The sequence below is a fragment of the Pezoporus flaviventris genome, unplaced genomic scaffold (assembly GCF_033815535.1).
Source record: "Pezoporus flaviventris isolate CSIRO_AGI_PZ_B2104156 unplaced genomic scaffold, CSIRO_AGI_Pfla_v1 ptg000002l, whole genome shotgun sequence".
Lineage (NCBI taxonomy): Eukaryota > Metazoa > Chordata > Aves > Psittaciformes > Psittacidae > Pezoporus > Pezoporus flaviventris.
This window is the reverse complement of record NW_026892550.1, coordinates 8669671-8685981: the sequence shown is the minus strand read 5'-3', so window position 1 is coordinate 8685981 and position 16311 is coordinate 8669671. Positions and strand designations below refer to the sequence as shown.

The 16311-nt window shown below is 40.0% G+C and overlaps 1 protein-coding gene across 8 annotated transcripts in view; it reads left to right on the top strand.

The window, feature by feature from the left end:
* The window catches only part of SORCS2 (sortilin related VPS10 domain containing receptor 2), a 546630-nt gene that overhangs the window by 295743 nt on the left and 234576 nt on the right, over window positions 1-16311 (top strand). For all 8 annotated transcript variants that reach the window (XM_061468482.1, XM_061468463.1, XM_061468473.1 and 5 more), the window contains exon 3: window positions 14467-14566. In XM_061468482.1, coding sequence (XP_061324466.1) covers window positions 14467-14566 — 100 coding nt within the window. The remainder of the gene's footprint in view (window positions 1-14466; window positions 14567-16311) is intronic.

Sequence of the window (16311 nt, the reverse complement as noted above, 5' to 3'; positions counted from 1 at the left end):
TGAACTTCACTATGCTTTATTGAGGCAAAACCAGAAGTGTCTCTGATCTCTTGTAACGTTAGAGGACATTTGAGGAATATGAAGCTCAGTTGTGTTGAATACACATTTATTTATCTATGTAAAATATGGAAAATCTGAGCATCTGAGACAGAACCTATAACAGAAAAAAGAAAATAAAATTAGAAACTTTAAGTGCTAATCAAAATGCTGTCCACAGATAGCTGCTGAACAGGCCATATGCGGGCCAATGCAAATACAGGTGTGACGTGACTGTTCATTGTTATGCTAGATTAGTCAGTTCCTGAAGACACAGCACTAATGTTGGAGGACAATTTCTCTGGGATTTGATAGGTCATCTGATTATCATATTTTGTATTATTCTTGCTAATTCATGCTGTAGAATAGATTAATTTGTAAGCAGGTAAATAAGGGGAGTGCAACTATATTGGAAGGAGTTGGAACAAAGGATCACTTTTCCTCCTGAGATAGTTATGCAAAGGGTCTTTAGCAAACACAAAAGAAAATTATTGCCATAAGTAATTTTCTGGGTAATGTTGCTAATGAGGGAAGGAAAGGGTTACCACAGAAAAAGATTTCCCTCCTTTATTTGAGAGTATATTGGGTATTTCTGTTGTTCTCACATAATGTGGTCTGTGTTGGCTTCAAAAAAATAGTGAGTGTTCTTCAATTAGAAAAAAAAAAAAAAACAAGCCCAAAACCACACCAAAGAATAAAAAGTGGCTTAATAATTATTTTACTTGTCTTCAATCATAAGGTGGAATAATGAAATTTGTCTCTCCTTCTTAAAGTACATTACAGATGACCCTACTGTCCAAATTCATTTACTATTATTAGATCTTTTCAAACCTGAGAAGTGCTGACATCCTGTCATTAATACTCTTGTAAATTCTGAAGTAAACAGATTTCAAAGACATTTGACTGTTAGTATGACAACAAGGTCAAAGAGTTGAATGACAAGTCCTCCTGGTACAATAAGACTACCTATCAATCAGTTTTACTAGCAACTTCTTAATAAAGAAAAGAGATCAGAACATGACAAAATAGTATCTTGTAAAATATATGTGCATGACGTCCGTTTTGGTATCCTTGAACTGGCAATTAATATGATGATGATTAACTATTACATATGGTCTGGAAATATGGTAGCCTCCTGAAGAAGAACCTGTTCTGCAATTTAAAACTTGTGAAATTAACACTGGATATTAAAAATTGAAGAAAATATAAAATGCCTACCTATGAAAGGCATATATGTGAAATGACTTCAGATACATTCAACAGTCAAAATATTATATGTGTGAATTAGACATACTGTGAGGCTTTTCACTTGGTCATTATCTCATAATGGTAAGGAGATAATGATAAAAAGAAAACAAAAGTCAGTTCACATCCAGCGATCAAGCCTGATCCAGTCTGAACACAAGACAAATTTACATGTAAATTTACTTCATTATATGAAGCTGAGAGAAGGAGGGCAGACTGTAATCTGCTGTTTTCCGTTGGGTTAACCACAAATGTGGGGCAATAGGTATTGCATTGAGTGACTACTTCTAACCACCCTTGTTTTGCTATCTCCAGTGACAGCGGCAGTCTTAATTTCTTTGGAAAGGACTGCCTTGGAGTGGATGTGATTTGGAAATAAGAACAGCAAATGTATCTTAGTCTCTCCCCAAACACTGGCATGTTGGGTTTGATTTTATTGGTACAAGATCAAGCTGCTTTCTGAGTTGTGTATACAAGGTACTTAATAAAATATGCCTAGTGGGACTAGTAGCTAGCATTTGGGATCTGTACATTTATTTGTAGAGTAGGGGTGTTGTACTGAACTTTCACTATGAACCTGAGGCTTGACCGCATGTACCAAAAGGTTTGCCAAAACTTTCATGGTTAAATTCCCCCAAGGTGGTGGTTTTGAGTAGAATCAACTACAGCAGGAAAGGGGGGAAAAAGCCAAAAAAGGTTTCATTGGGCAAAACCACTTCTTTCCCCCCACCCCCGTGTAAGCTTGACTGCTTTGGGCAGTTGAGTAAAACTTAGTTATATGACTACACAAAGAAATGTAGTTATAATGCTTCTGTGCCATCTTTCAAACTGCAAATACAGAATTGGGGACATAACTGTAATTTCAGACTTCATATCCAAAGCATGTGCAGGCCCTATGCTGTAGGTGCTTTGCTTATCAGTAAATGTGTATTTTTTGTTGGCTTAACCAATACTGCTGCACAGTTGGGTACTTCTTTGTCAAGAGCAGACTCCAGGCAGAATTCTCATTCCACTTAAAATGACAGAGCTTTTGTTTTTAGTATTTGCTTTTATGTTTGTAGTGGTGGACTTGGCAATCCTGGGGTAATGGTTGGACTTCATGATCTTAAAGGTCTTTTTCTATGTTGATTCTATGATTCTACTCGCTCCCATCAGATATTTGTACACATTAATAAGATTTCTACTGAGCCTTCTCTTCTCCATGCTGACCAGTCCCAGCTCTCTCAGCCTTGCCCTATGTGGTAGATGCTCCAGTCTGTAATCATCTTTTTGCTGGCCTTCCTGCAGTATGCCAATGCCTCTTTTGTACTGAGGGGCCCTGGTACTGCACATGTGTCTCACCAGTGCTGAGTGGTAAGGATCACCTCCCTTGGCCTGCTGGCAATGCTCTTCCTGAGGCAGCCTGAGAGACTGTTGGCCACCTTTGCTGCAAGGGCTTATGTTCAACTTGATGTCCATGAGGATCCCCCTGGATAGCAAAGCTGCTATCCAACCGGTTGGCCTCCAGTACATACTGATGCATGGGGTTATTCCTCTCCAGATGTAAGACTTTGCACTTTCCTTTGTTGAGCTTCATGAGATTCCTGTTTGCCCGTATCTCTACCAGATGTTATAGTCACTGATGTATCAGCCACTTCTCAAAGGTTTGTATCATCTATAAACTTGCTGTCATCATCCCATGGATCTCTTTCCCATCATCTTGGAAGCTCTGAAGTCTGCTGACCTCCACCTGCTGCTCTTTGCTTGGTGACCTAGCAAAGGAGCCTTTCTCCTGCTGTCCCAGCCTCAGTGAGAGACCCCAGCCACCCCAGCAGCCACTGACCTGCAGAGCTGCATCCTCTGCTGGCAGCTCCATCTGAACTTGAATGGTAGATGCGAGGAGAAACATGTAAAAACCTTCACTGCTCCAAAAAAGAGCTCATTTTCAGATGCAGGGTCATTTTTCAAATCTTGTTAATCTCCCCTACTGCCAGACTAGAATGTGATTGGAGTTTTTGGCTTCTGGAGTGCTTTGTGTTACTTTGAATGTAGAGAACTAGTCTTATTCTGTGGGGCTTGTTTTCACTTTCATTTGAAATTACATGCAACAATTTATAGTAGACCAAGCTTTCGTTAAGAGCAGTTAGTCATCATCAAGTGAATGAGTGTATTAGTGTGTCACTATGGTATATATCAACCCTCTCTCCTATAAAGCACAATGTCAGCTGTGAACTTGCTGTTTGTGTGACTTTCTTTTTACAAAATGGATCCGGCATGGCATGTATTCAGGCTTCTACCAGGTACCATCTCCTTACGCCTTTATTTTTACAACATTCATTACCATGAAGTGGAAGCACCATAGATCCATGTGAAAATGTTAATAGCCATAAAACCGCCTGCTTCCTGTAGTTATTACTATGAAGTGTGATCTTCTTGGTGTGGAAACTCCTATGTAAATGTGGGTATTTGTCTTAGGATTCTGTTTCCCAGCAAACTGTGACATAATGCAAAGTGCACTGCATTTGCCGTGGCTGGCCCCTCATAATCTGTCAGCTTAATTTATGGGAACACTTCAAGGCATCTTCTGCTGCTAATGGTCTCTGAGTCCTGCAGGAAAGACTGGTTCTGCCTCCTAACTTTAAGAGCCATGATGGTGGCACAGTTTTGTCTCTTTTCTGGATGTATTTTGGATTTCTGTCTGGCCAAGGGTTTGGAAGAGCTGCTGTAAAAGCAGAAACATCTGCTGAGGCTTTATGTGCTGCCGGCTTGCCAAGTTCAACAGCAGGCCAAGCTACAGCTGATGGGCTCAGCCCTCCCCAGGTGTCACTGCAGTTACAGGAGAATGACTGCAAGGGAAATTTGGCTGCTGAAAGCTCTAAACAAAATAAATTAAATAAGAAAAAAAAAAGCTTCAGCAATTGTAGAAGGCTATTAGGAGATTAGGGCTGGGGTCATTAGCAAGTAACAGGAAAAACTCCTGCTCAAGCGGTTGTGAGCGTCTGAATTCCTGCAGTTGCCCTCGTTACTGCAGCACACTCTGGTCCCTCCCGTCCTTACCTGCAGGCTATCCACTGTGTTCTGCAAACTGCCCTTTCAGGTGGCACACGAATAAGGTGATTTTAAAGGCTGTGAAAAAAACCTGATCTTGTTTAACTATCTGAATGTTTTCATGACTTGAGATGCATCATGTATCTAGGCTGCATCAAAAGGAGCGTGACCAGCAGGTCAAAGGAGGTGATCCTGCCCCTCTACTCTGTTCTTGTGAGACCTCACTTGGAGTATTGTGTGCAGTTCTGGTGTCCTCAACATAAAAAAGACATGGAACTGTTGGAACAAGTCCGGAGGAGGCCTTCGAGGATGATCAGGGCACTGGAGCACCTCCTGTATGAAGACAGGCTGAGGAAGTTGGGGCTGTTCAGCCTGGAGAAGAGAAGGCTGCGTGGAGACCACAGAGCAGCCTTCCAGTATCTGAAGGGGGCCTATAGGGATGCTGGGGAGGGACTCTTCATTAGGGACTGTAGTGATAGGACAAGGGGTAACGGGTTCAAACTTAAAACAGGGGAAGTTTAGATTGGATATAAGGAAGAAGTTCTTTCCTGTTTGGGTGGTGAGGCACTGGAATGGGTTGCCCAGGGAAGCTGTGAATACTCCATCCCTGCCAGTGTTCAAGGGCAGGTTGGACAAAGCCTTGGGTGACATAGTTTAGTGTAAGGTGTCCCTGCCCATGGCATGGGGGTTGGAACTAGATGATCTTAAGGTCCTTTCCAACCCTAGCTATTCTGTGATTCTATGGTTCTATGTCAACGTCATTCACAGGCAGACATGGTATGGCCCATGGGCAGGTGTTGTTTCCAAAATGGACAGTGAATTCAAAATGATGCATTAAAATGTCTTGTAAAGGTTTTGTTCCTGATGCAATTGTAATAACTTAAAATAATCACTTCTCTGATACTGGGGACATAGGAACTGATGAACTTGTGCTGCATCTGGACACTGCCCACCCTCCATGCATGATGTGCACTAGCGGTTTAGGGCAAGCATGCCAGAAAATCCACAACAGACAACCACTGGACAGTTGATGGGTCTCTAATACACTCAATATAAGGCCTGATAACTTCCGAAGTCTATATTTCTATATTACTTACTGTTTAGGATAGTTTTGTTCTTTATATAAATGTCCAGCTACTCCTTTAGTTCTGCCAAGCATTTGGCTTCAGGTCCAGAGTAGCACATCAAATTACCAACAAAACATTGACTTCATTTAACTTTTTATAAAGTGCTACAACTTGGCCATATAAGTCACTCCCCCTCCCACCTCCCCCAAAGCAATCATAAAGTTGAGGTCAGCACTTCAGCAGCAAAAGCAAAAATCATAGAATCATAGAATCATAGAATAGTTAGGGTTGGAAAGGACCTTAAGATCATCTAGTTCCAACCCCCCTGCCATGGGCAGGGACACCTTACGCTAAATCATATCACCCAAGGCCTCGTCCAACCTGGTCTTGGCTCCATCTTGCCAGGGATGGAGCACTCACAACCTCCCTGGGCAACCCATTCCAGTGCCTCACCACCCTAACAAGAAAGAATTTCCTCCTTATATCCAATCTGAACTTCCCCTGTTTAAGTTTTAACCCATTACCCCTTGTCCTATCACTACAGTCTCTAATGAAGAGTCCATTCCCAGCATCCCTATAGGCCCCCTTCAGATACTGGAGGGCTGCTATGAGGTCTCCACGCAGCCTTCTCTTCTCCAGGCTGAACAGCCCCAACTTCCTCAGCCTGTCTTCATACAGGAGGTGCTCCAGTCCCCTGATCATCCTCGTGTCCTCCTCTGGACTTGTTCCAACAGTTCCATGTCCTTTTTATGTTGAGGACACCAGAACTGCACACAATACTCCAAGTGAGGTCTCACAAGAGCAGAGTAGAGGGGCAGGATCACCTCCTTTGACCTGCTGGTCACGCTCCTTTTGATGCAGCCCAGGATACGGTTGGCTTTCTGGGCTGCGAGTGCACACTGAAGCCGGCCCATGTTCATTTTCTCATCAACCAACACCCCCAAGTCCTTCTCCGCAGGGCTGCTCTGAGTTAAAGAAGAATTCCACTTATTGAAGAGTAAGTAGCTGACTATTATAGTTGGCAGAGCCCATTACTAAAGGAATATATAATTGCATGTGAACGTGCATAGACAGTTTATTAAATTATTATCAGCTCTTCCTAAATTTCATAAATGTTCTTGTTGCAGCCAGATCTAGTGGTTGCAAGAAAATTTGCTGTTCTTGTCAGGAAGCACAAAGCCAAGTTCTCTCTTCTCATACATTCCCAACATCCTTCTTGCCTTCCAAGGCGCTGCCTGACTGAGAATGAAGTCGTTTCAGAAATATTTCAGCTGTGTATAGTGGTTTAAATAAAAAGCCTGGGCTGTGGGAAATACCTCGAATTTTTCCGTGGTGGAAAATTTTTATGTTCCTTGTAAACCTCAAGAAAATGTTCTTAAACCATCCTTTTCCCCCAAAGAACACAAGTATGTGAGATGAGAGATTTTCTTTTTGCAAGTACTTATTTCCAGTCACAGCATCCATAAACGAGGAATTGTACTGGAAGTGATATAAAGATGTTTCCACTTTTGGCAATATTTGGAAAATTCCATTTTAGCACCAAAGGCTTTTGTTTTTTTTCCTTTTTCTTTTCCCAAAAGTTTTCAACCAACACACCTTTTTTTCTTCAAAGAAAGTAATTTATTCAAATTGGTGGAAGGGAATTTTTACACTATGTAAGAGGTGAAGTATTCATTTCTTTTGTAGGTGGTAATTAAGCAGTTAATTTTGTTCCAACACAGCCCTTTCAGAAGTAATAAATGTGAGCTTGTGAAGGAAAGCCTTTTTATTAAAAAATATACACCTCATGGTAAAATTCTTCCTGTACTCTGCTCCAGCTTGCATTTTTATGGTACACCTCCCCCCCAAATTAATATTAATCATTTTTGTAGCACTGTGTGAGCTGTCTTCAGTAGCAACCCCCTCAAATGCTCCATGATATATACTTTATTCCTTGCTGAGACCTACTAATGCAGTGCTGGATTTGCAGCTGCTGAAACTAAATCTGACGTGTCTGTTTCTTAGGATAAATGCTTGCACAGTAACGGCTGAGTCCATGGTACCTTGAATTCAACGACCAAAGTGCGCTAAGAAATTGATCTTTCTCTGTTTCCTGCAATTTCATTCTCATTTTCTATTCCCTCATTTAGGTACCTACAACTGTTTGTGGGACTGAGTTGTAAAAAGGACTACTGAAATTTTCCAGCTTAAAAGCAAGTTTTCAAAACCATTTATTTGAACATGGATCATTTCAGTTGCTTTGTTTTTAACAGGACAAATGGATGAGTAGAAGGATTTTGGGAAGTTTTTAAGGTGCCTCCATGCCCAGCTGTGTCCTGCAACTGCACCTCAAGGGCAGCCTGCTGCATTGCCTGCCCCAGCCCTGCCTGGTTTGCAAAGCTGAGAAGGAAGAAATAGCAGAGAGCTTTTACTTTTCACAGAAGTAAGACATAACCCTGCCTTCCTGGCAGTGTCTTGTCTGCTTTGTCGCTGTGACACTGCTTGTTTCATGGTTGAATGGGTTCATCACAGATATCTCTGTACTGCAAGCATGGCTACAGGCTGTAGCTTCCAAGACGTGTCATCAGTGAGGGCTGTCTGTTGGTGGTGGAATTAATGCACCAAGGCAGTAGATTCAGAATAGGTGTCTACCTAAACTAACACTTTCTGGGAGAAAGGTGGTGGCTGCAGCTAATAGAAGCTCATGTGATGTTTTGCAGGCCTGTAAAATATAAAGGCTAATTATTGGAGCTGTGCAGCAAAGTAGAGCTTGAAAGTGTAACTGATAAGCAGGGCGATTATAGGCTAATGAGCAGGAAGTTTGTGGTGTAATGAAGGACTAATGAAGGGCTGCAAAAGATAACTATAGTTGTGTGCAGTGAGGCTGTGCAGAGGAGGAATGTTTAATACAGCACTGAAAAGATATAGTGTATATACTACAGATGCAGTGCCCCTATTGGAGTTTGTGTGTGTATATTGTTCAGACTAAGCAATTAACCCAAACCAGTGCATGATAAATGCATGACAGAAGATACCAGTAAGGGAAAACAAGATCACAGAAAGTGTCTATTACATAGCTTGAATTTCTGTGCCAAATAACAATCCCATCTGTATTCAGAGCTCTGCTTATCACCTTCCATGCTCCCTCATCAGAAAACATGAATGGTTCCTGTACCAAGATTTGTGTCTGGACAGCTCTGAGACAGGGTAATTCCTTGAAAATGCAGGTCTCAAAACACTTTCTGCAAAGGTAATTGCAACATCAGGGTAGAAAGTTGTAGCCTGACATGCCAGCAAGGGCCACAGTCAGCCCAGGTACTGTGTAGCATTAGGGGAGCCAGTTGTCAAACCCTCAGGAGAGAAACCAAGGTGTAACATTGTTTAGCATTTCTCTTCCTTGATTTTTAAGTAGGTTGAAAAATAAGGTTATGTCCTACTCTTCCCTGGGAAGTAAGGATCTGACTCCCTAAAGTCACCTAGCAGAGTAAACCTTGCTTTTATTATCAGCTACAGAGGACTGGTTTTCTGTCTCAGTGCAGCCAGTTGAGCTGGGTATACTTCATGCATTGAATAAAAGTCCAGTTGTAGAATTTGTGATGCTTTGATTGATCCTCCTCCATATGAATGTGGCTGTTCAGTGTTTTAATTACAGTTGTTTTTTTTTTTTTTCTGTGTATTTTTTTTTTGGGTCAGTATTTTACAATCAAACATACATCCACAAGTCACTAAAAAGCCACTGCAAATGGCTGCCTGTCCTTTATTGTGCTCCTATGGTGTGACTGAGTCTGTAGGGCTCTTCATGTGCAAACAATACCTGTAAAAAGGGGAAGGAATCTATATAAGTGTATAGATGCAGAGTTGCGCTATGTTAGTGAGCAGGTCACTTCAGCTAAAAAGGCTGTTGTGATAATCCACAGTTCTTAAAAATACCTCTGTTATCAGCATATGTGATGGATATATGTTGCCAGTAGTGGATTGGTTAGTAAAAACAGGATACACTCATCTTCATAGTGCTTTTGGAAAAAACCCTCTGCCTAAATGTGAAGTTTCTAAACTGTTTATTTGTTAGCTACACCATTGATTCTTCAGTGTAAAACTGGATTAAGGAAGCAATATTGCTGTATTCCTGGTTTTGAGAGGAAAAATACGTTACTTCAAACGGCTCAACTTTTCTGGAAAGCAGAGAGAGGGAGGTATTTTCACAAAATACTCCAGCAGAGCTTGTACGTGATGAGTAATTTGTTAATTGGCTTGCTAGGAGTCATACTCTTCTATAGCCTTTGAAGAAACTTTCACCTGCATGAATTTCTCAATACATGAGTCAGGTATTGGAACCGAATGCTACAATGTGTTTCTACTCTGAAGAAAGGCTTTGGGTTTTGGAGGTTTTTTGTTGCTTCCTAAAAAGATTTTATGAGGCTAACCAAAGTGTCTGCAATTTCCACATTGTACATGTAAGAGCCCTTGAAGTCTTTGCTGTTTAAGTAAAAAAGATCCATTAGTGTGCCACTTCCTTAATGATATTCCTCTGGTTAGGTCCCTTTCAGTATCCTGACATTTGGTGTTGGAACTTCTCATGTATGGGTTTTAGGTACTCTGTCAGCCAGTTCTTCATTACTCTTCTGTCCTCTAGATACCTATTTTCCTTACAGACATTTGAGGTATAGGAGATGCTGCTGTCTCTTTTCAAGTGAGGGGCCAGAACACAAAGGAAATGGTGTTACACCATCTGTGATAGAACAATACCATGGATTAATTTCTCTTGCACTTTAAAGTTCATGGTGTAAATACTGGTTTGTTCTTCTGACCAAAAGGAGGTGAATGTGAGAAGATGACATTTACAATACAGTCTAGAGAAAATTAAATGGGAAGAAGTCCAGTGAGTGTTATGCACATATCCACTCTTCCTTGATTCTGTTATGTGCATCTCAATCAAATATTTTTTTAACAACTTATCAATAATATAAACCACCATATCTTTCTATATTTTTTTTTTATTCCTTCCTCCCTTCCCTAGAGGCTTTCATTTTGTTCCATTAGTTAAATAATCCACAAGAAATTTGAAATCTCTTCACTGTTTTCTTCTATGGTTTCTAGCTAATCAGGCTTGTACCGTATGGCTCATTTGGCTAGAATGGAGCATGAGATAATCATCAGGAAGAAAAGGTAGAGGAAATCTGATGAGCATGTGTATTCCAACCATTCTCTTTCCAGTGTGTCTCTTCAATTCATTAAAAAAAAGAAAATGAAAACAGGGAATGAAGCATTTGCAGTTCACATTTTCTTTCAGTATGAAATTTGACTTGGGGATGCAATTTTTGTCTCTCTAAAATGTTTAATCAACATCTTGCTATATAAATTCTGATGTTTCTTATATATATATTTTTAGTATATACTTGTAAGCATAACCTGGAAAAGCAACTAACAATGCCCAGTATGGAATCATAGGTGTGAGTCATGAGTGGAAAGCTGCATAATGGCAGTGAAGTTTAGACAGGCAAACATTTGGTTCGTGTCTCTTTTGGTATCTGTTAAATTTCTTCTTCTTTCTCAATATTTCTGATGGAAGATGTCCAGACTCAGCATTTAGGTACAGTTCCAAATTATGTTAGGCACAGATTTATTTTAGCTCACATATAAAAAAGTTACGTTTTTAAGGGCAAGACCTAAATTTCCTCAGAATTTAGGGGCTTTGGAAGTTCTGTTTCATCAGGGTGCATTCTGTACTGCTTGGAAGTTTTCCCAACTATCGTTTGAACTCACAGTATTAAAACAAGCCAAAAAGATGTAATTTCATATGTACTATAATATCATTTTCTGATTTTGATGATTGTGACTGGAATATACCTTGTTACAGAAACAAGTGATTTTTTCCTTAAAACAAAAAAAGAATGGCACCTATTTCAGCAGGTGTACACTCTTTCAAAGAAGCTATTACCCAGCTGCAACCCTGTCAGATACAGGTTATTTGATGTCTGCATCAGTACATGAGTAATGTTCCAGCATTCGTAATGGCACATCACCTGAATACTGGAAGATGTGTTTACTACAAGTCCTTCACTGAGTTTTGCTCTACTAAGAAACATCCATACGATCTGTAGCCCATAGTGCACAGGTGGATGAGCAGTAGCAAGAAGCACCCTGTGGATAGCTTGCTATAGCACCTGCAACATCTCAGAGAAAGCCAAAATGCTCACTAACTGCATCCAGATCACTCAGAACTGCAGGTCAGGCCCATCTTTAAGAAATCAGACTTTACACTTGCTCTGATTTATGGAGTTCTGCTGTTGTGCTAACACTGTAAATAAGCCATATTATAGAAGGATGTTTCACTCTTCTTATCAGGTACATGTATATCCTCTTTTAATTATACATTGGAGTATCTTTTCATTAATTTTTAGGGAGGGAAGAGAATGTATTTATCCTGATAAACACAGGTGGTTAATTTGAGGTTTGGTTTGGGTTTTCTTCCCCTCTCAATACTTTTGGCACAGCAGAAAACAATCTTTTTATGACTGGAAGAACACAAAGGGCTCCTCCTCTCTTGAGCGTGCTACAAAACACATTTTGTGCTTCTTAATAAATTCTTTAAATAGGCATCATGCAGTGAGATCCTATGCATCCTCCCCAGCCCTGTCTGTAGCCCAGTAGTGCAATTACAGGGAATTCTGTTCTAGCTGTGAGCTACAAAATGTTAATTCTTTATATATGCGGAGTCAGGAGCTTGGAACATATATCTGTAGTAAAAAAATTGTGACCTGTTTTCTCCGGATTATAGCAGATTTGGAAAACCAATTATTTTGGACAGTTCTTCCCTTGAATGGTGTCCTTGAACTGTATCCTTTTGTATGTAAATGTCTCAAAGAGTAGCTGACATTCCTGAGCTCCCTCACAGCTGGGTTGCAGCAAAAAAGATCTGGGAGTCTGAATAACTTCCTTTTATTCAGACTTAAAGCAGATCTTCTGCATATCCAAGTCTTCCTGCTTAGGCATGGTGTACCTTTATGGTTATGCATTGGCCTGTTGTCTAAGGTTGGAATTGGATTTCTTTTTTTTTCCTGTTAAAGTAGCTAATTTGTACCAGCAAATAAAAGATTTTTAGCTATAAAGCTTTTCTACTTTGTCTGAAAATACTGTTGTTATCTTAGTATACTCTATTTGTTACAACTTTTTTCTTGTAGTGCTTTTTCAAAGTCACAAGAACTAGAAGAGGAAGTTTTAAACTGGGGAACTTTTTATCTTTGAAATTGCTTATCGTCTCTGTGCTTCCTGCCTGTACTTTTTTCATACTTTTTTGATACAGTTGCTGCCACAGTCGCTCCTGCAGCGTCACTCTCCAGTAGTCCCATTGTATTAATCCTGGAACTGCCTCTTCAGATAAATTGGATCATCTTTAAGGTTCAGAGAATTATTTCAGGATGTTATTGCTGGGCAAGCAGCTGACCTGATATTCTTTCCTCAAAGAGAATACATAAGGTTCTCTTTCCATCATACGTACTTGTTCTGCATGATTTCAGTACATCTGGTTTGAAGTCAGTATTTTAGTCTTTGCTTTAATTTCTTTTCTGTCAAACACCTCCAGCAGATTAGGTTTGGTACTGTCCATCCTATTCCCCTGAGAATTTCAATTAGCTCATTGCTGAATACCCAGTGCAATTGTATGTATTTGATTTCTACAAATTCATTTGTCTGAACTGAATTTTTATGACTTCATTAACTTTTGCAATGTGTTGCTGTATATCTGCAGGTGAAGCAACATTATGGGGGAGGGGGGCAAGGATGGATCAAATCCATTCAGGTATCACTATAAAATAAATAAACTCTCAACTTTAGGCTATGAATGTGGTCTGTGTGTCACAGCTTATGCCCAGTAATTTTTTGATGTTCCTATGAACTTCTGCAACGACTTCCTTGGGTGAGAACTATGAGACAGCAGAGCCCACAGGGGAGCAATGAACATGGTAGAATGGGGCTATAGGGTATAAATCACTGCATAGACAGTCCTCAGTGTCACATGGGGAGGGACAGAGGTCTCATGCTTGCTGTCTTAGACATGAGAGTTGCTGCATGCTCCAAATTGTTTGAATAACGCAGAGGTACTGGGCAGAGCACCTTCGGCTCTGTTTGCTAAAGGAGATTGTTATTCCAGTGAAAAAAAGGGTAGTATAGAGTCGAAGTCCTCCCACCAACCATCTGTCCTAGGAATGGCTTCTTGGTGAAGAAGGGACAGGTGCCTTAGATGTATCTGAGTCCCCTTCCAAATGCAAAAGGAAAAGCTGTAATATGGGGAGACCATATGGTTCAATTTGATCCTATATAGAATAAATGAGGCTTCATCCAAAGTGATTTAATTTTCGATGTGACTTGCTTTGAGTTTCACTAACTAGCGTTTTCCTATACTAACATTTTACTTATGTTTTTTTTTTAGTACTAGACATTGCCAATCCAGGTGCATAGCACAGATGCCATTTTTCACTGTAGGTTTTTCAGGAATATAAAACAACTTCTGCAGAGTGCCCACGCTTGAAATATTCATAGATTTGTGTTTATGACATACTGAGGGCCAAGTGCTGACTTTGTTTTTATTCATTGAAAATTTAGTGATCATCTGAAAAAGAGCTGGAGGAATGGATGGATAACTTTATCAAGTATGAATTCTGGTAGAGGCCCATTGTAAGTCCTGGAGATCTCAGGCCAAATTGCTCTCTTATGCAACACCAGGCTCTGAAGTCAGCTCTTCTTTTTCTGCATAGCTGAGGAGGTGCTGTTTGTACTTGCTGATAAGCCTTTGCTCTGCCTAGCTTTTTTTTACCACGTTGTGGGTGGTGATGGAAAGGTTTATGTGTTGGGCTTCTGTCACTCCATGGTGCAGTGTCAGGATGAAAACTAGTACCACACAGAAATACCATATGCAAACAGAACTAGACATGTTGATTCAAACCTAGAAAATACTCTTATTAAGCGGTAGTTTTCTTTCAATAGCTGATGAGCACTGAAAAGAGCAAAAGTACGATGAAAAAGCATTGAAAACAGTGCTATGAAGTCAGTTTTTCTTGCTGGGTTTAAATGCTGAAGCCTTTAGAAGAAAACACAAATGTTTTATTTCTTTCAGGTCCTCAGATTTTGGGACGTTATACACAAAGTTGAACCTACAGCCTGGGATTGCCACTGTTATTGACAATTTCTACATTTGTCCCACCAACAAAAAAAAGGTATGTGGCAAAAGAAATTACATTTTGTAGTGCAGCTGAGATTCTGCATATATGTGTTTTACAAGTTTTTGAACTGTAGGGATGTGGTTTTCACAGAGTTGCAGGTCATCTTAAGTGCATTTGTGACATATTGAAGTGGGATATTTATTCTTCCTGAATAATATAGAAAGGAAAAAATACCTGGATGGACTCTGAAAACTTCTGAGGCCATTGAATCCTGGCAATTGATCTTCCCTGGAGTTTTCCATAGAAATCAAAAGAGAACTCCTGTAGGTTTTCACACATCCACGCAACTTGTGGGACTAGCATTCAACCTCTTCATCCTTTATGTACAAAGTCCTTTGTGTGTTCGTTCCTTAATATAAAGATAGGGGTTAGGCAGGCTGTCATTGAGAATGATGTTTATTCTGTGTAAAACCTTGATTAAAAAATCAAAATCCCCTTTCTTTGAAACTCTTTCTTAAAAAATGTTCCTGCATCATTACCAAACTAAAAAGCTTTTTACGAAGCCCAGGAAGATTAAGTGGACTTTATAAGTGAGAGTGAAATCGACCCATTGAGTGTATTTACAATGGATGTTATATTAGAAGCAACAGGAAGAGCAATTATGAAACAAAAAAACAGCAAACCTTCTGTGTCTGCTAAGTGCTTGTGGTTTAAACGGTAAGAATTGTGAAATACATTGGGAATAACAGAAGCACAGTAGGTTATTTATGAAATAAGAATTTTCTCTTGATAAGGGCCTTTTAACTCCAGGGTAATACAGAAGCATTGATTTCATGCAGAGGCCACTGATTGGAAGGACAATGTTAGTTGTGTTTATCTGTCTGTTCTGCTTAATCAAAACTCAGTGGAACTCGGTGAGGCTGCCTGGATGGTTAAGTATGTGTTTTATTTCTCTTGCAATTGTCACTGGAGTTTTTGTGCCCAATCTATGCTGTGCCTGAGCTCGGTAATATATTTTTGATCTGCTGCAAAGTCAGAAATGATATTTTTGCTTCTTGAAGTGGAACTACCACCAAGCACAGAGTTTCTGCAGATTGTGTGTCTCAGAGATAGCATCTCCTGGCGATTTCAAGTCCAAAAGAATAAACCCCCAAATCTTTACTCATCTCAGTTTCTGGAATAAAGGCTAAAAGTATGAGATGGATGAGAGCCCAGTGAAGGTTTTTTCTCAGCTCACCCAGCTACTATATAAAAACCTGCACAAGCAGAGTGGGTCAGTGGCAATGTGGTTATGCCAGTTGTCTGACAAAATAGTCGTGAGATCACTGCTGAATTTTAAGCCTGAAGGACACACCAGTGTACACAAAAAATCTCGTTAACTTTATCTTAGAAAAATCTATATTCTGCTCAAGATAAGGTCTTAGAATTACATAGCCTGCTTAGTAAATTAATATCATATTAAAATCTATCCCTTACAGAAAAGCGCCTTTGAGCCAGTAATTGCACTGTTTTTATGCTAAGATATTCTTTTACAAAGATGTTGTTCAATAATATACAAACAACAAAAGCAGCACAGCAGAAAGGATTTCTAGGGTCTGTAAATGATGCCAGAGGGAGATATATTTATACATGCAAATGTACATACAAACACGCATAGATGGTATAAAAATGGTGAAAGCATCGTGGTTAAATGCTGTAGGCAACAGCTTCACACTGGTCTTGGAGGTCTAGCACTGATTAGTGCAGGCATCCCATAATGTACCATGTGGGAGAAATAATTTGATATGTATCCTCTGTTT